We start from the raw sequence: 16241 nt of genomic DNA, 5'->3' as shown, positions 1-16241 counted from the left end.
AGATTTTAATTCAGTAACCGTTAAATCATTTCTCATTTTCAAACAGTAGAGAAACCTACACATTTAGTCAAAGCGTATTTCGCCTGTACCTACATTTGAATCTAAAACAATTATACAGTGTTGTAAATGGTTCCATTCATACTCTATTGGAAAATATTTCACAATTTTTTTTTTTTGTATATGCAACTGCATTAGAATCCAAAACAATTTAACTTTGTTGCTTATGGTACAGACCATAGTCTATACGAAAATATTTATTTAGTAAATCAATATCTTTCTGCAATTCGCATCAGTTAATACGTCATTTACAAATGGCTTTAAAAAAGATCTCTTCGGGTTATGTGACGATAGGCTGGACCTAAACGAAAGACTACACTCACATTTGTTTTCCTGAAGAGACCCCAGCGTACGACAATAACGCCTATTTCGCTTTTACTTAAGTCTGAGTGAAGTATAATTTTAATGATTTTTCGAAAGACTCATAGTAGTTCTGGTCTAAGGATTCATTTTAAAAAGATTGTTAATGATTTGTACCCATTTTGATAGATTTGACCTTGATATCTCATCTTGAAGCACGCTGTTAAATGAAGGTCAATGTACATTACATCTTACAATTTAGTTTCGTGTACCATATTGTTGTGGATTTTCCTTCGTCATGCACATGAAAGAGTCATATTCAGTAGAACACAAAACAACAATACAAGCATTACGTCACATAAAATTTAAAATGAGTCAAAGAAAATACGATATATTTTAAAGACATTTTATTAACCTTAACTTTTAAAACAGACTTCATGATGTATGTTTCTCGAAATCCTTGACTTCTTTGAAACTAGTTCTAAAGATGGCAAGTACCTGTAAAAATAGAAAACGAATGACAGGACGTTGGAATGGTGTTATCACGTGTTACATCTGCTAAATTATTGCACCTGATTTGCTAATATTTTGGATTTAAGGCGGGGGGGGGGGGCTATATGCTGTAATTAAACATTAATCAGAATAAACTGTACTCATTATAATATATTTTTAATTAAAAAAAAGGAACAGGAAAAACAAAAGCACGAAAATAATTTGTGTTGGAGGCTCTGTGATATAAGCCTGGCTTTTAGATTGTATTTGCCGAAGATGATGAGAGGGTAGAAACAAAATAGACAAAACAAGAATCGAACTTATTATCTAAAGAAGGCCTTACCAACTTCTCCCAGAGGGACGTCAAACATATGACTTCCCACGCATCTCAGACCGTCAGAACAAGGGCAAGCAAACACTGTTCCATTTGGCTTCCCAGATAACTGTCTCACGTAGCAACCTAAATTTTAACAAAAAAGCATCAAACAGAGCAAACTTGGATATTGTTTACCTTTTCACGATTATTTTGAAAGAGTAACCACGGACATTTAAATCGTTATGAAACAAAGTCTGGTTTTCATGCACTTCCAAATATATAGAGGTAATACAAAAGCGTGCAACATCATTCACGAGTTATTTAGTCCTAATTCGGAAAAAAGGATGGGAGCATATCGGTGTCATTAAGACTATAACCACTTTTATAAACCCTTTTAGATATTATAAAAATTCTTATCTGACGAGATTATTCAATGCACACAACACAAAAGCTTTATGTGGAAAAAAAACCAATTTCTGTCACTTAAATATTATTTAGTTACGTTTGTGGAGGTGGTCAAAAAAGAATCAAGCTTCATTAAACTTGAACTAAAATCCATAACGAGGTGAAACATGTTTAAATTGCATAGCGATCGGAATTAGACACAGTGAGGCAATAGATAAGATTCAATAATAAAAGAGAAATTGACACCCTTTCCAAACGTACTAGTTTGTTTTTGCTAAATGAAGGAAATTGTTCCTATTACAGACCAATGATAACATTAATTTTGAACATTTAGTTGTAACAGAACAATTATCATAAATTATAAGTGCAGCAAATTAACGCGTCTTAATGTTTCTCATTTTCTTTCAGTTATTCATAATCCTTTCTCGCCCATCATTCACATCTTGAAATGTAGGTGTTTGACAATATTGAGCAGCACGAAGGATCGAACAGGCACGCGCACGAACATCAGTCTAATAGTGTGTGTGTGTGTGTGTGTGTGTGTGTGTGTGTGTGTGTGTGTTATAAGAAAAGGGATTAAAATCCTAGCGGCTCTTCTTCTACATCTTCTTTTCCTCTCTTCAACACATACCTGATCCATCGACTCCCATCTGTTGGCAATGTGCCCCACCTAGCTGTCGGCGGCGTCCAATCGGTCGGAATGAACTTACACAACACTCGTTAGTAGCACAGTCATCCCCAGAGTGGCACGTTTGCCCTATTCTGGTGCTTGGACCTCGGCAAGATCCTGTGATAGGTGAAAACATAAATATTTAGACAGTTCAAAGTTGGTAATTTGTTATTAACAACTTCATGAACATCTGGTTTTCTTATTTTAACAATGAGCATCAACACAACAAAGAAATTTGATGCATTTATTTATCGAGACACAAGAGAAAGGAAAAACGGTGTCCAAGACAGGCGGAAAATAGAAAACGTTAAAATTTACATTGACCTCGAAGTAGAGACCCACAATGTGATAACGAGTGATGAAAAAAGTGTCCATGTTTATATAGCGCATCGAGGAAAAGTAAGACAGACGGACGGAGAGAAAATATTAACACTGATATTTGAACTTGACCTTTAAATAAAATAGGACTATGTTGTTGTAAGTACCAGATGCGTTAATGATGGTGCCAACGTTTATCAGTTTAACTCATATTACTTCAAAGTTACAAAGCAAGAAAGAGCGTGACTGAAGGACAGGCTGAAAGTGCTCAGCTTGCATTTTGACTCAGAAGACAGAACTTCGAATGCAACATACACACACACACACACGCACGCACGCACGCACGCACACACACGCACATGCATACATACATGCATACATACATACATACATACATACATACATACATACATACATACATACATACATACATACATACATACATACATACATAACATAACATAACATACACAAACACGTGCGCTAACACAGTTAGAAGCAACTAGATAACGTTAGCACGATACAGGAAATGGCAGCTATGTACAACCATAACTGTTCTTTCCTCATTACGCGGTAACGTTCTGCAACCATAATTGTTTTTTCCTTATGACAATGTAAATGTCTGCGACCATAATTGTTCTTTCCTCATGACAAGGCAACTGTCCACAACCATAATTGTTATTTTCTCATTAAACTGCAACTATTTACAATCATAATTGTTCTTTTCTCAGGAATCTGCAAATATGTACACTAGATTTGTTTTTTTCTCATGAAACAGCAACTATCTACAACCATAATAAATACTTTTCTTGGATCATGTCATGTCGAATAAGTCCCGTGACAACAAATATGAATTATAGAGATTGTGATGAACTAATGATCAACTTTAGTTATTCAAAACTTAATTGTTTATTGTATGCCCTTAATAGTGTCTTATCAAGTTGTCATGATCCATAACTTTATTTCAAAAAGTCTGTTTTATACTAATGTGGCAAATGTTAGTTTAATCGAAATGTTCATCAGATGCATACTACTTTTCGCATTCTCTGATCTTCATTGTTCCTACACAAGTTGTACTATCATGCACGACCATTTGTAAAATACCTAATTACAATCAGTATTCAGATAACTTGGAGATGAGGATTATTTGTGAATTGCCTTCAGATGGATGTGAAATGTTTTTACAATGTGAAATTCCTATAAAATGTGAAATTCCTATCAACTATCCTTGGCATCCGTCCGTCTACGGGAGACGATGGCATAGCTCCAAAGTACGCTTTTGCTTATTCTTCTTTTTAGCTCTCTTTTCAGCTTGCTTTATTCTTCTCTTTTCCTCTGCGTTTTGAACTCCCTGCCTGACAGCTAGACGCCAGCTGGAACGGTTGTTTGCACAACTCTCCCAGTCGTTGACATTGATGTTTGCTGTCTTCATATCCTTCTTGCAAACATCTTTGTAGCGCAGATGTGGTCGTCCAGTTGGTCGTGCACCTTCTGCTAACTCCCCATATAACAGGTCCTTGGGAATGCGACCTGGGTCCATTCTCTTGACATGGCCGAGCCAGCGAAGGCGCCTCTCGCTGAGTATGGAGAACATGCTGTTCATGTTGGCGCGTTCTAGAACCTCTGTGTTGGGTATTTTGTCCTGCCACTGGATGTGCAGAATGCACCGCAGACATCTCAGGTGGAAGCTGTTGAGTTTCCTCTCGTGTCTTGCACAGATGGTCCATGTTTCGCTGCTGTAGAGAAGTGAGCTGAGCACGCACGCTTGGCAGACACGCAGCTTGGTCTTCTCTGTGAGGTTGGGGTTTTTCCAGACCCTCTGGTTAAGTCTGGCTATCACTGCTGCTGCCTTGGCAATCCTGCCGCCCACCTCAGAATCAATGGAGAGTGAGCTGGAGATGTTAGACCCGAGGTATGTGAAGTTCTCGACAACTTCCAAATTGTACCCATCGATGGAGACAGAGGGAGGTGAGTCTGTGTCCTGTGCCATGACATTCGTTTTCTTCAAACTGATGGTCAGTCCAAATTCCTTACATGCATGGGAGAGGCAGCATACCAGCTGCTGAAGTCCATCTTCCGTGTGTGATGTCAAGGCTGCATCGTCGGCAAAGAGCAATTCACGGATGAGTACCTCTGTGACTTTAATCTTAGCACGGAGACGGGCAATGTTGAACAGCTTGCCTTCAGCCCTGGTAAGGATGTATACTATCAACTATAAAATGTGATATTCCTATAAAATGTGAAATTCCAATAAAATGTGAAATTCCTATAAAATGTGAAATGCTTTTAAAATGTGAAGTTCCTATAAAATGTGAAATTCCTATAAAATGTGAAATTCCTATAAAATGTGAAATGCTTTTAAAATGTGAAATTCCTATAAAATGTGAAATTTCTATAAAATGTGAAATGCCAATCAAATGTGGCTTGTAGTTGTTTCGTCCAACGTTCAGATGATTCATGTGTTTCCTCGTTAGTTTTATCCAGTAATCATTCAAAGTTAAAGTGAACAAAACGTTTCTAATGCTTTATCCAGTACTCATTCAAAGCATTTGTAATGCTTTATCAATTACACATTCAAATTTGCAATGAACTAAACATTTGTAATGCTTTATCCAGTATACATTCAAAGTTGCAATGAACAAAACAATTTTACTGCTTTATCCAGTACACATTCAAAGTTACAATGAACAAAACATTTTTAACTTTGAGCTTATGACGATCGTTTATAAGTTAACAAGAACACATTCTTCTGGCATGATGTCAGATGTGTTGCTTACGTTGTGATATAGTGATTGTGATCTGGCAGTTTTTTAGATGCCTTGACGTGGCTGAAACATTACTTCCGTATGCAATATTGGTCTTTGTGCTTATGTAGTTGGCCAAATACAAACATTACTTCCGTATGCAATATTGGTCTTTGTGCTTATGTAGTTGGCCAAATACAAACATTTGATGCCTTACATCTTCACAATTTGTGGCACGATCGTAAATTACCAATATGTCATTGGGCTGGTCGATTTTCCTTTCTACTACTTTAATAGGTTTAATGTATTTGCCTTCAGCTATTGTATAGTCATTGACCAATACATTTATATTTTTTCTTCGGATTTAACTGAATATTCAAGTTTCAATGGGCATTTGTCCAACCAGCATGCATATTTGCTAATATTGTATTTCAATGGTCCGTCAACATCAGTATAGGAAATGTGTAAAAAGATTCGATTGCATAAAAGAAACATTTCACGTCATTATTTTGAACACTGATACAACCTTTATTGTTCATCACCCAGTCAGGTTAATCTACATAAGTGCCATCCTGTAATGATTTAAATATTCAAAAGGGTAAGTGTTCAAATGAATGGAACATTATTTGCCCGCCCCATGATTAATAATTGTTTTTATAGATCCTAGTGAAATATAACTGACTCTGAAGAATATTGACCAACCGGTGTATGTGGCCTGGACCGTTTGGTCAAGCTATATCATCCATCCTTTAACCCAAGAGGTCGTTGGGGCGCCGCAGATGACTTTACAACCAATTCTCTCCATCTTTCCCTGTTTGCTGCTGCCCTTTGGGAATCTTCAAATCCCATGCCTGTCCAATCTTAAATGTTGTCTTATCATCTCTTTTTCTGTATGTCTCTTTCTCTGTACCCTCACACTGTGCCTTGCAAGATTGTTTTTGCCAGTCCAGATGATCTTGAGACATGATCGTACCACTTCAGTTTGCGCTTTTGTACAGTGGTCAAGAGGTCTTCATAGGACTCGATGGCTCATTGGATCCTGTTGTGGACTTCTTCGTTGGTTCTATGGTCAATGTATGAGATGCCCAAAATCTTGCGGTAGCATCTCATTTCGAAAGTTCGAAGGTTCGAATCCTTCTTTGTAGATATGATGCAAGCGTAAATGTTTTACAAGCATAGAGAAAACTGGATATGACAATCGAGTGCATCAGCCTTATTTTGGAACCAAGAGCAATGTTGGTATCTTTCTATATTGGTCTCAACCTTGTTACTGCTGCTGTTGTCTGAGCAATCCTGCAAAGTAGTTATAGTCTGAAGCCTTCATCTGTGATAACTGATCACAAGTACTTGAAGCTGTGACTCTTTCCATCTTTTGTCCACTGACCTTTATTTCTGCACTTATGCCATTGGTGATGTTTGTCATCAGTTTGTTTTTTCGGGGCTAAACTCCATACCGTATGCTATGGAGGTTGTGTCGAGGCGCTCAACCAAGTCAGCCAGTTCTTTTTCATCTCCTGCTAAACCATCAATATCATCTGGAAGCGAATGCTGGTGATTGTTCTTCCTCGATGCTGACAGTTCCCTTGTGCTTATGCAAGGCATCCTCCATGATCCTATACAGTCTTGCACAAAACTTAATATGTGATTAAATCTTTTATTTCTTATTGGATTTATCCTGGCCGTGACTTCTAACCTTTAGACACCAAAACTAAGGGCATCTTTCTCACCCAAAATACAAGCTATCCACAAAATTTGGTAAAGAAAAATACTCTAAAACAGAAGTTATACTTTAATACCAATTTTGTTAGCTGCAATGACACTGACCTTTCAATTTTTTGGCCGAAAATCAAAAGGCCTCTGTAGTGCAGCCCTTCTTTGCCACAAATTTAAGATCTAGAATGAAAGTTATTCTGCAAAACCAGTTTTTTCCTTTAAACCACAGTGACCGTTTCCTTTGACAGTTTGGCCGCTATATCAATAGGCTTCTTTCTTTGCCAGCATGTAGATAACTTATATTTGTAGGCGGAAAAAATTGTCTTCATCCAGTTACAGTGACCTGGACCTTTGGCCTGTTGATACGTATAAATTTGTCATGCCCCAAGTGCAGTAACTAAATAATTAATAATTCAATTTATGCTGCTCAAACCGTTTTTATTCTTTTAACTGCAGTGACCGTCACTCGTGACCTTCTGACATCAAATTCGACAGAATAAGGTTCTGCTTCAAATATCAGCGATCCACATAGTTTAATAACTGTAGCCGGTGAAGAACTTTAATTGTTGTGGGGAAACCATTACTCTTCATTCAGTGACGTGACCATGAAAGTTGACTTCGAAATCGATAGAGTTCTTTCTTGCCACAAGCGCAAGACATCCACAAACTGTGGTACCTATAGATGGTGGAAAACACAATTATGCCATGGAAATCATTATTATTCTTTCCGTCGCGGTGACCTTGACCTTTGACTCCAAAATTTATAGAATCTTATGTACTCTATGTTCAAGCGATTAAAAGTTTGGTATCTGTATATGGTGTGGAGGATGGCTTGAATTATTGTGCGGAAACCATTTGTTTCTTCTTTCAATCACACCGACTTTGAACTCCGACATCGAAATCGATATGTTTCTTTCTTATAGCAGGTATAAAACAAGTTTGGTAACTGTGGACTACTGGAGTTATTATGCGCATACGATAGACGGACAGAAAGATGAATTGACAGTAGCATATCATAATGCACTCAGCCATTAGCGCTGTCTAACGTACATGTACACATCACTGTATAATGTACATGTACACATTACTGTCTGACGTACATGAGGTACGCATCACTGTGTAATGTACATGTACACTTCATTGTCTGACGTACAGATACACATCACTGTCTATTGTACATGTACACATAACTGTCTAGCATACATGTACAAATCACTGTCTAACGAACATGTAAACATCACTGTCTAACGTACAGGTACACATCACTGTCAAATGTACATTTACACATCACTAATGTATATGTACACATCACTGACTAATGTACATGTACACATCACTGTCTAACGTATATGTACACAGTACTGTCTAACGTATATGTACACAGTACTGTCTAACGTATATATACACAGTTGTGTCTAACGTACATTTACACAGCACTGTCTAACGTATATGTACACAGTACTATCTAACGTATATGTTATCTAACGTATATGTATACAGTAGTCTAACGTCTATTTACACAGCACTGTCTAACGTACATTTACACAGCACTGTCTAACGTTTATTTACATAGCACTGCCTATCGTATATGTACACAGTACTATCTAACCTATATTTACAGAGCACTGTCTATCGTACATTTGCATAGCACTGTATAACGTACATTTACACAGCACTGTCGAACGTATATTTACACAGTACTGTCTAACGTATATTTACACAGCACTGTATAACGTACATTTACATAGCACTGTCTAACGTACATTTACATAACACTGTCTAACGTATATTTACACAGCACTGTCTAACGTACATTTAAATAACACTGTCTAACGTATATTTACATAGCACTGTCTAACGTACATTTACATAGCAGTGTCTAACGTACATTTACACAGCATTGTCTAACCAGTGCCGGATTATCCTAGCAGCAAAAGTATTATATGCTACAGGCCCGCACTTTCAAGGGCCCCGCGCTAACTGCTTTCAAGCTATCAATTATCTACATGTAAATAATACTATCACTAAAATGTCAGACATATTTGTCGTATTATCTGGCTGTATAGAAAATGAAAAAATACAATTACTTTACTATGCAAGCTAAAAATGTATGTGTTTTAATATTTATGTAGGTTTTTTTTTTTAATTTAGGTTCCCTTTGAAACATATGCTACAAGCACCACACTAGCTTAATCAGACACTGTATTTAACGTACATTTATATAGCACTGTCTAACGTACATTTACACAGCACTGTCTAACGTACATTTACACAGGACTAATGTACATGCACAAATGTCGAGAATAACTGGTTTGATTTATCGTGATAAATATTGAAACATTATTTTTTCAGAAAAGGCATATAAGTGAAATATGTATGATCCGACTGAAGAGAAAAACGAGAGTTAGAGAATTAATCATATAAAAATCAAAAAGATGACGGCATTTATAAATAAATCAGGTGGACATTATTCCATAAATGTGTGAAAAGAGATACGTGTATCTTAATGTCCTCGATTTTTCCACTAATTACTTTCGCCGCTCCACCCAAAAATATTTGTGACATTACACCCTATTAAAAATCGTGCACTTGTCACTATATGAACGAATTAAATGATGTAATAAAAATAACGCTTGATCGGAATGGTCGATTATGAACGAATTAAATGATGTAATAAAAATAACGCTTGATCGGAATGGTCGATTATGAACGAATTAAATGATGTGATAAAAATAACGCTTGATCTGAATGGTCGATTATGAACGAATTAAATGATGTAATAAAAATAACGCTTGCTCTGAATGGTCGATTAATTATGAACGAATTAAATGATGTACTAAAAATAACGCTTGATCGGAATGGTTGATTATGAACGAATTAAATGATGTACTTAAAATAACGCTTGATCGGAATGGTCGATTATGAACGAATTAAATGATGTAATAAAAATAACGCTTGATCTGAATGGTTGATTATGATTATTGCATAACTTTCTTCTTATCAACCCAAATCAGTTTGCAACTGTAAATGACATGAAATTTTCATTTTCATTTTATTCTGCACAAGTTAGACTTCAAAATTATTAGTGCAGTTGGGAAAAAATACGATTTATCCCTTAGAATTCCTTTTAGTATCATTTAAAACAGGAAGAAAATAACTAAAGTCCCTAACACCCGGTTTTTTAAAGGTGTCCAACGACCATCCGGTGTCCTAAGAAATTATATTGTTCAAAGCAACAGGTGTGTGAATAAACGACATTTTTTAAACCCAATTTATGATCCGTGATAAAGACATTAGCACCTTTTAGTAGACTATGTAGGGATTTAAAAAGATACGACCAACAAGCAAAGGTGTTAATATAAAATAGAGATTGATTGACAGATAGATAAAAGTTAAGAAACTTTATTAATTAATTTTCGTATAAAAAATGAAGTTCATGATTACCAATCTCTCCAAGTGGGATGTCGTATAGGCCAGTTCCCAAACATCTGAAGCCCGAGGCGCAGGGACAGACATAATACATTCCGGAGGGCAGGGGTTGGGTAAAACTGACCAAGCAACCTGAAATTGTAATATCGATGTCGATGGGTTTCTATCAGTCCGATGGTGATGAAAAAGTATCTTATAGAATCCAGCCAATTTAAACTGATTTACGACATGTGATGTTTGTGACGTCAATCAGTTTCATATATCGCATTTCAATGTACTGATTTTGTACATACTATTTGTTCCAGCTATGTTTATTTGGGGCTCATGACACGTGGGTGCCCGATAAAATAATATTTCATTCAACTCCGAACAATTCACTTATAACACGACGATAATTTCTCTAATATGTCAAATTTTGGAGATAGCTTTTGTAAGCTTATGGGGAAAAAAATCTGTCAACACTATATTTTTTTTCATTTAAAAAAAAAACGATTTGTATACTTTATTTTATACTAGGCTGTGAATTTAAGGAATTAAAAGAGAAATAAATTTGACTGAAATACCAACAACAATTTTCACTGCGGTTCGATAGACTTCGATAATCTTATGACCAAAATATTTGATCTGCCATTTTGACCTTTACTTCACCTAGTGGTAAGCTACATACAACTCACTGAATTGAATACTGCCCCTTTATTGGTCCACTTAAAATCAGGTTATCAGTAAGCTGGTTCGGTCGACCAATGAGAGGGCAGTACTACATTCAGCTCGTTGCATTTCCATATGAAGTAAGCGCGATCATGGCCATGTCAGCCGGTAGCGTGGGAAAATGGTCTCGCGTACCTTAAAGGTGCGATAAGTCAAACTTTGCGTAGGCAAAAAAAGTCAGATGTCAGAGGTTATGCACCAAATGTATTACGCTATGCGAAGTGTAGCTTGAAATAGCATCGTTGATTCTTAAAAATGGATAGAAGTATCCTTCCTATTAGATAAAGATAAATTGTAAGTAAAGATTACAGAATATGTGTGGTAAGGATTGCCACATGTCATGTTGGTGAACTCGGTTAATTAAATTAGTAAGGAGATTTATGTTATAACTGCTATATTTCTGTCTTGTGAATATAAATAGCAGAACATAACCGGTATAACAACTGGTATTATCGTTCGCTGATACCGTAACAAATTTACTACTTCGACCTCTTTGTTGTATGTGTAGCTAGCCCATACGTCTGAGTATAAAATAAAAATAAAAGTTGCTTGTTTATCTTTCAATAATGGATATATTAACAAGAATTTTCATCCACTCCATAAAATAGATGCATTATTTATTCGATACAAGCAAATATGTTATGTGTGATGCAATTGACGTACGTGAGCCTTCAGTTCCAATCATCTGGCACGTTCCTAACGCCGACCGGAAGCTTGTATCGCGTTTTCCCCTAGGACGTGCATCGGACACGCAGCATTCACCAGGGGCACAGTCAGAGGGGTCGGTACATGACACAGCGGCTGATATAGGCTTAAACACAAAAGGAAAATTAATCATGTTACTTTGATTTTTAGCTGCACCTTTATTACATTAGTCATTGTCTCTCTGAGGACCATACACATTCCCAGCAAAACCTTAATTCGGAATACCTTTTCATGTGCACACTTTTGTGTGTGCAAATTTGTAATTATGTTCGCGTCGGTAAACGTTGGACGGAAATAGTAATTTAACAAATTTCCTAGAAAATATGCACAGTATGGCCAGATACGTAGCTTTACCTATTTCGAAGTATACTAATATGTTTCCTTTCATCACAGCAACCGTTTCATGCATACATCATGCAAGCAAGTCTTTGTGAATAAATGCTATGACTATTTTTTAAAAATCCATGGTAAAAAGACAGATTAAGCAATAGAAAATTAAATTAGCAATTCTAATTTCTCACGCTCTCCTCTCACAACTGGCAGCTTGTCGCATCCTAAAAAGCTTGCATGCAAAAAAGAAGAAGAAGAAAAAAAGAAGAAACATTCATACTTGATCATGGACAAGCAAAGTACACCAGATATACAGGGCCGGTCTTAGGTCGATTGGACCGAGTAGCCCCAATCGGGCCCAGTACTCAAAGGGACCCAGTGCGTTAGTCATTTTTAAAAATGTATCTATAGATACAGATGTATCTAAGAAAGTACTTTTAAAGCGATGGAAGAAAATTTTAAGCTAAATATCATTAAAAAGAACTTTTTTTAAAGTTTGTTTCCATATGGGGGGGGGGGACAATATGATCCAAATCGGGCCACGTGTTTGCTAAGGTCGTTACTGCGAATATAAATGCTATCACGTGATGTCATCAAACGTAAAAGATTGTTATCACTTTTAACAGTATTTCAGCAACAATAGCAACACTTTTTAAGTCTCGTTTCAATGTGAAAATAAAATGTTCAGCTGAATTCAGGTAGTATTTGATATCGATTTCAGTTAAGCATACCAACGCTTTATTTAGTTCAAAGCCAGATGTATAAAAAAAAAAAAAAAAAACAATTCATGGTTATATCGAATGGTGCTAATGACATTAACACATATTCTGATTAGATAATACATAAAGCTTTCTTTAAATTTCAATCTTGTCTAAACAATTCACGGAAAAGTAGGGCCGGATCGGAGTGGGATTGGGGGGTCTGGAATTTCCAGACCCACCCACCATCCCGGCTAAACAAACGTACACACACAAATGTACAGTCACGTGTCACTTGAAATGTGACCACCGTTTTATTCTTGAGCACGTTTATTGGGTATTATGCCCACTTCGAGTAAACAGACACATAGACTTTTGCTTTTTTGCCCTTCTGAGGAAAGTCATGGCCCTTTTGAAATGTTGAAGAAGAAAAAACCAACACTTCACCTGATTTGGCCGTAAAAAGCAATGGCTGGTTGTCTTTTAAAGGTTCATTCAAGACATCATTAGCTATAACACTTCACCTGATTTGGCCGTAACAAGCAATGGTTGGTTGTCTTTTAAAGGTCCATTCAAGACATCATTAGCTATAACACTTCACCTGATTTAGCCCTAAAAAGCAATGGTTGGTTGTCTTTTAAAGGTCCATTCAAGACATCATTAGCTATAACACTTCACCTGATTTGGCCGTAAAAAGCAATGGTTGGTTGTCTTTTAAAGGTCCATTCAAGACATCATTAGCTATAACACTTCACCTGATTTGGCCGTAAAAAGCAATGGTTGGTTGTCTTTTAAAGGTCCATTCAAGACATCATTAGCTATAACATCCTGAGGAAATGGGAATTTACTGCCTTTACCAAAGGTACACAGAAGCATCCAAACCAGGCTGGCCTTGGCGGGTAGTGCCTTTATCAATGACACACAGAAGCATCCAAACCAGGCTGGCCTTGGCGGGTATTGAACCCGCGAGCCTGAGGAAATGGGAGTTTAGTGCCTTTGTCAGTGACACACAGAAGCATCCAAACCAGGCTGGCCTGGGGGGGGGGAGGGTATTGAACCCGCGAGCCTGAGGAAATGGGAGTTCAGTGCCTTTACGAAAACCAGGCTGGCCTTGGTGGGTATTGAACCCTCGACCCTTGCATCACGAGTCCATCACTTCATCATCTGAGCTACCGCGTTTCCATTTTGGAAACCTTAAGGTATGTTTTTATCAAGAAATATCGCTATAGCAGAGTTGCTGACAGCTGAATATACGGAGGTAATCCTTCGCTTGGCTGAGCTGAAAACTTGCTTATAACTGTTATCACATCTGGGAAGTAAATGTGTAAACGAAACGCATGCTATGCTTACATATCCAGATATTCCAAGACCATTTGGAAAAAATGCATGCATTTTCTTATGAATTTCAAAAAAAATGTTTATGTACTGGTTGTTAAAATAGCTTTCTTCTCACATATAAAACATTGTTAATACGTAATCTTTCTCTACATCGAACATAAATAACAAACACTATATATTAATGTATTCAACATATTTGATCTATCAACACTTGTTTCTATAAGATAAAGCTAGTGATTTGTTTTTATCTACTTACCTGAACTGTATACGCGAAGAGAAATGTGCCAATAATAATGGACAACATATTGAATAAAATGTGTTCACTGCGATTTACACGTTTCTTGTCCGAGCTGTCGATGCTTGATTGTCCTGTACAGGTGACGTGAAGAGATTAGATAAGTGAATTCTAGTACAGATCCCACAATTAAAATAATGAATAACAAGATAAATAATCTAGCACCGAAATCTGCTCACATTGAGTACCCAGGTGTAATTTAAATTAGGAAAATAATTATTTTAGACGGTTATTGTCTTTACTTGAAACAGGAAAGCACGATAGACAAATTTCCGCCAGTGAAACGATCATGGTTTGGGGACTATAATGTGGTTGTATACATACAGTAGGCACACCTTGTTAATGTATACAGTTCCTTGACAAGGGAATGACACACAGTCATTTTTAATCAGTTAGAATCAATATGAATGTCACAAATTGGTTGTTTTTGAGGCAACATATGACCATAATAATTTTAGTATGTATTTTCGGTTATATCCACCTCAAATTTAAACTGTAGCAGAAGAAATAACCGATCATAAATTGCACATGTCCGGGAATAATGTCCGTGTTCTTGGCGATTTGTTACCTGGAAATGATAGTCTAAGTTTCAACGAATTACCTTATCATCACCATGTTAATTCCAGATCCGGTTACATGTTAGTACCTCAATTGTTCCGGTTCCAGTTACATGTTAGTACCTCAATTGTTCCGGTTCCGGTTACATGTTGGTACTTCAAGGTGGCGCTCACCAATTAATTTGAACTTTTGAGAGAGTGACGTAGGTAAGGTGAAGTTGTTTGCATTTGTAAGATGCACAATGGAGATAATGTTGGCATACCTCTATGTTACTTTTATGTAATGTGGCTGACATTTCTTTGGATACTGTACTTGTGGAAATTGTACATGATCTAAGCACACGGTAGAACAAAATGGATGCTCCCCTGTGCTTGACAAATTAACCAGAATTAATCAAAAGAACACTAACTATAGCAATTATTAAAATAGGGAAAACGAATTTTGCTGAAGTAGACGATAGCATTTACTGAAAGTGCAATGAACCAAGTACAAAATATCTGAAAAGTAAAAAAAGTTATCGGCTCTTTTTTCTACAATTTACCTCTGAAGTCCAGGAAGTGAAAATGACCATGCGGAGCTAGCAGTTTTTTTAAACGAGCACATCTTAAGTGAGCCCAAGCTGTATGCTCTAGAACCCATAGTACACCCATCAATCATATATCAAAATAAAGGGAATTAAAAGTTCTTTTAACAGCACCTAAGATATACAAAGTCTTTATTATATAGCCTGTATAACCAGTGAAGAAATCATAGGAAATTCTTTTTCCTTAAAATTCTAACCCTATGCAAAATACGAAACTGTAGAGCGCCACCCAATTGCTCTTGTACACAGACATATTTTCAGCTGTCTCTTACCGTTGTATCTATGATAATGATACTTACCAATACAAATCGGCATGGAGAAGGGCCAAAATGAAAGACTTTTGATCTTAATTCATTGGAAAAATCTTGATAATTTTCTTAATAAAGATGCAGGATAATCCGATAACCCGATTTTGAACAATTCGTCAAATTCTATTGTCCACGATTCCTTGTCTCTTTTTCCAAGATACAGATTCAGTAATGGATAATAAAGTGGATTTAGATAAAATTACATGTATGTGGTCATCACTATCTTCTCTCTCTCTTTCTTTCTCTCTCTTTCTCTCTCTCTCTCTCTCTCTCT

At 36.6% G+C, this 16241-nt stretch overlaps 1 protein-coding gene across 1 annotated transcript; it reads right to left on the bottom strand.

Moving 5' to 3' along the window:
* Positions 1 to 749: 749 nt before the first annotated feature.
* LOC149775206 (uncharacterized) lies at positions 750 to 14592 on the bottom strand. The gene is made up of 6 exons (XM_089943277.1): positions 14480 to 14592; positions 11816 to 11963; positions 10460 to 10576; positions 2202 to 2357; positions 1193 to 1309; positions 750 to 855 (listed from the first exon to the last, which is right to left on the bottom strand). The coding sequence occupies exons 1-6, from the start codon at positions 14525 to 14527 to the stop codon at positions 839 to 841; spliced, it is 603 nt and encodes a 200-aa protein (XP_089799403.1). The 5' UTR covers positions 14528 to 14592; the 3' UTR covers positions 750 to 838.
* Between the last annotated feature and the right edge of the window lie 1649 nt (positions 14593 to 16241).

Source organism: Sinohyriopsis cumingii, chromosome 19, assembly GCF_028554795.1.
Source record: "Sinohyriopsis cumingii isolate HCF-2022 chromosome 19, ASM2855479v2, whole genome shotgun sequence".
Lineage (NCBI taxonomy): Eukaryota > Metazoa > Mollusca > Bivalvia > Unionida > Unionidae > Sinohyriopsis > Sinohyriopsis cumingii.
The sequence above is the reverse complement of the archived record's forward strand: the minus strand, read 5'-3'. Positions and strand labels throughout refer to the sequence as shown.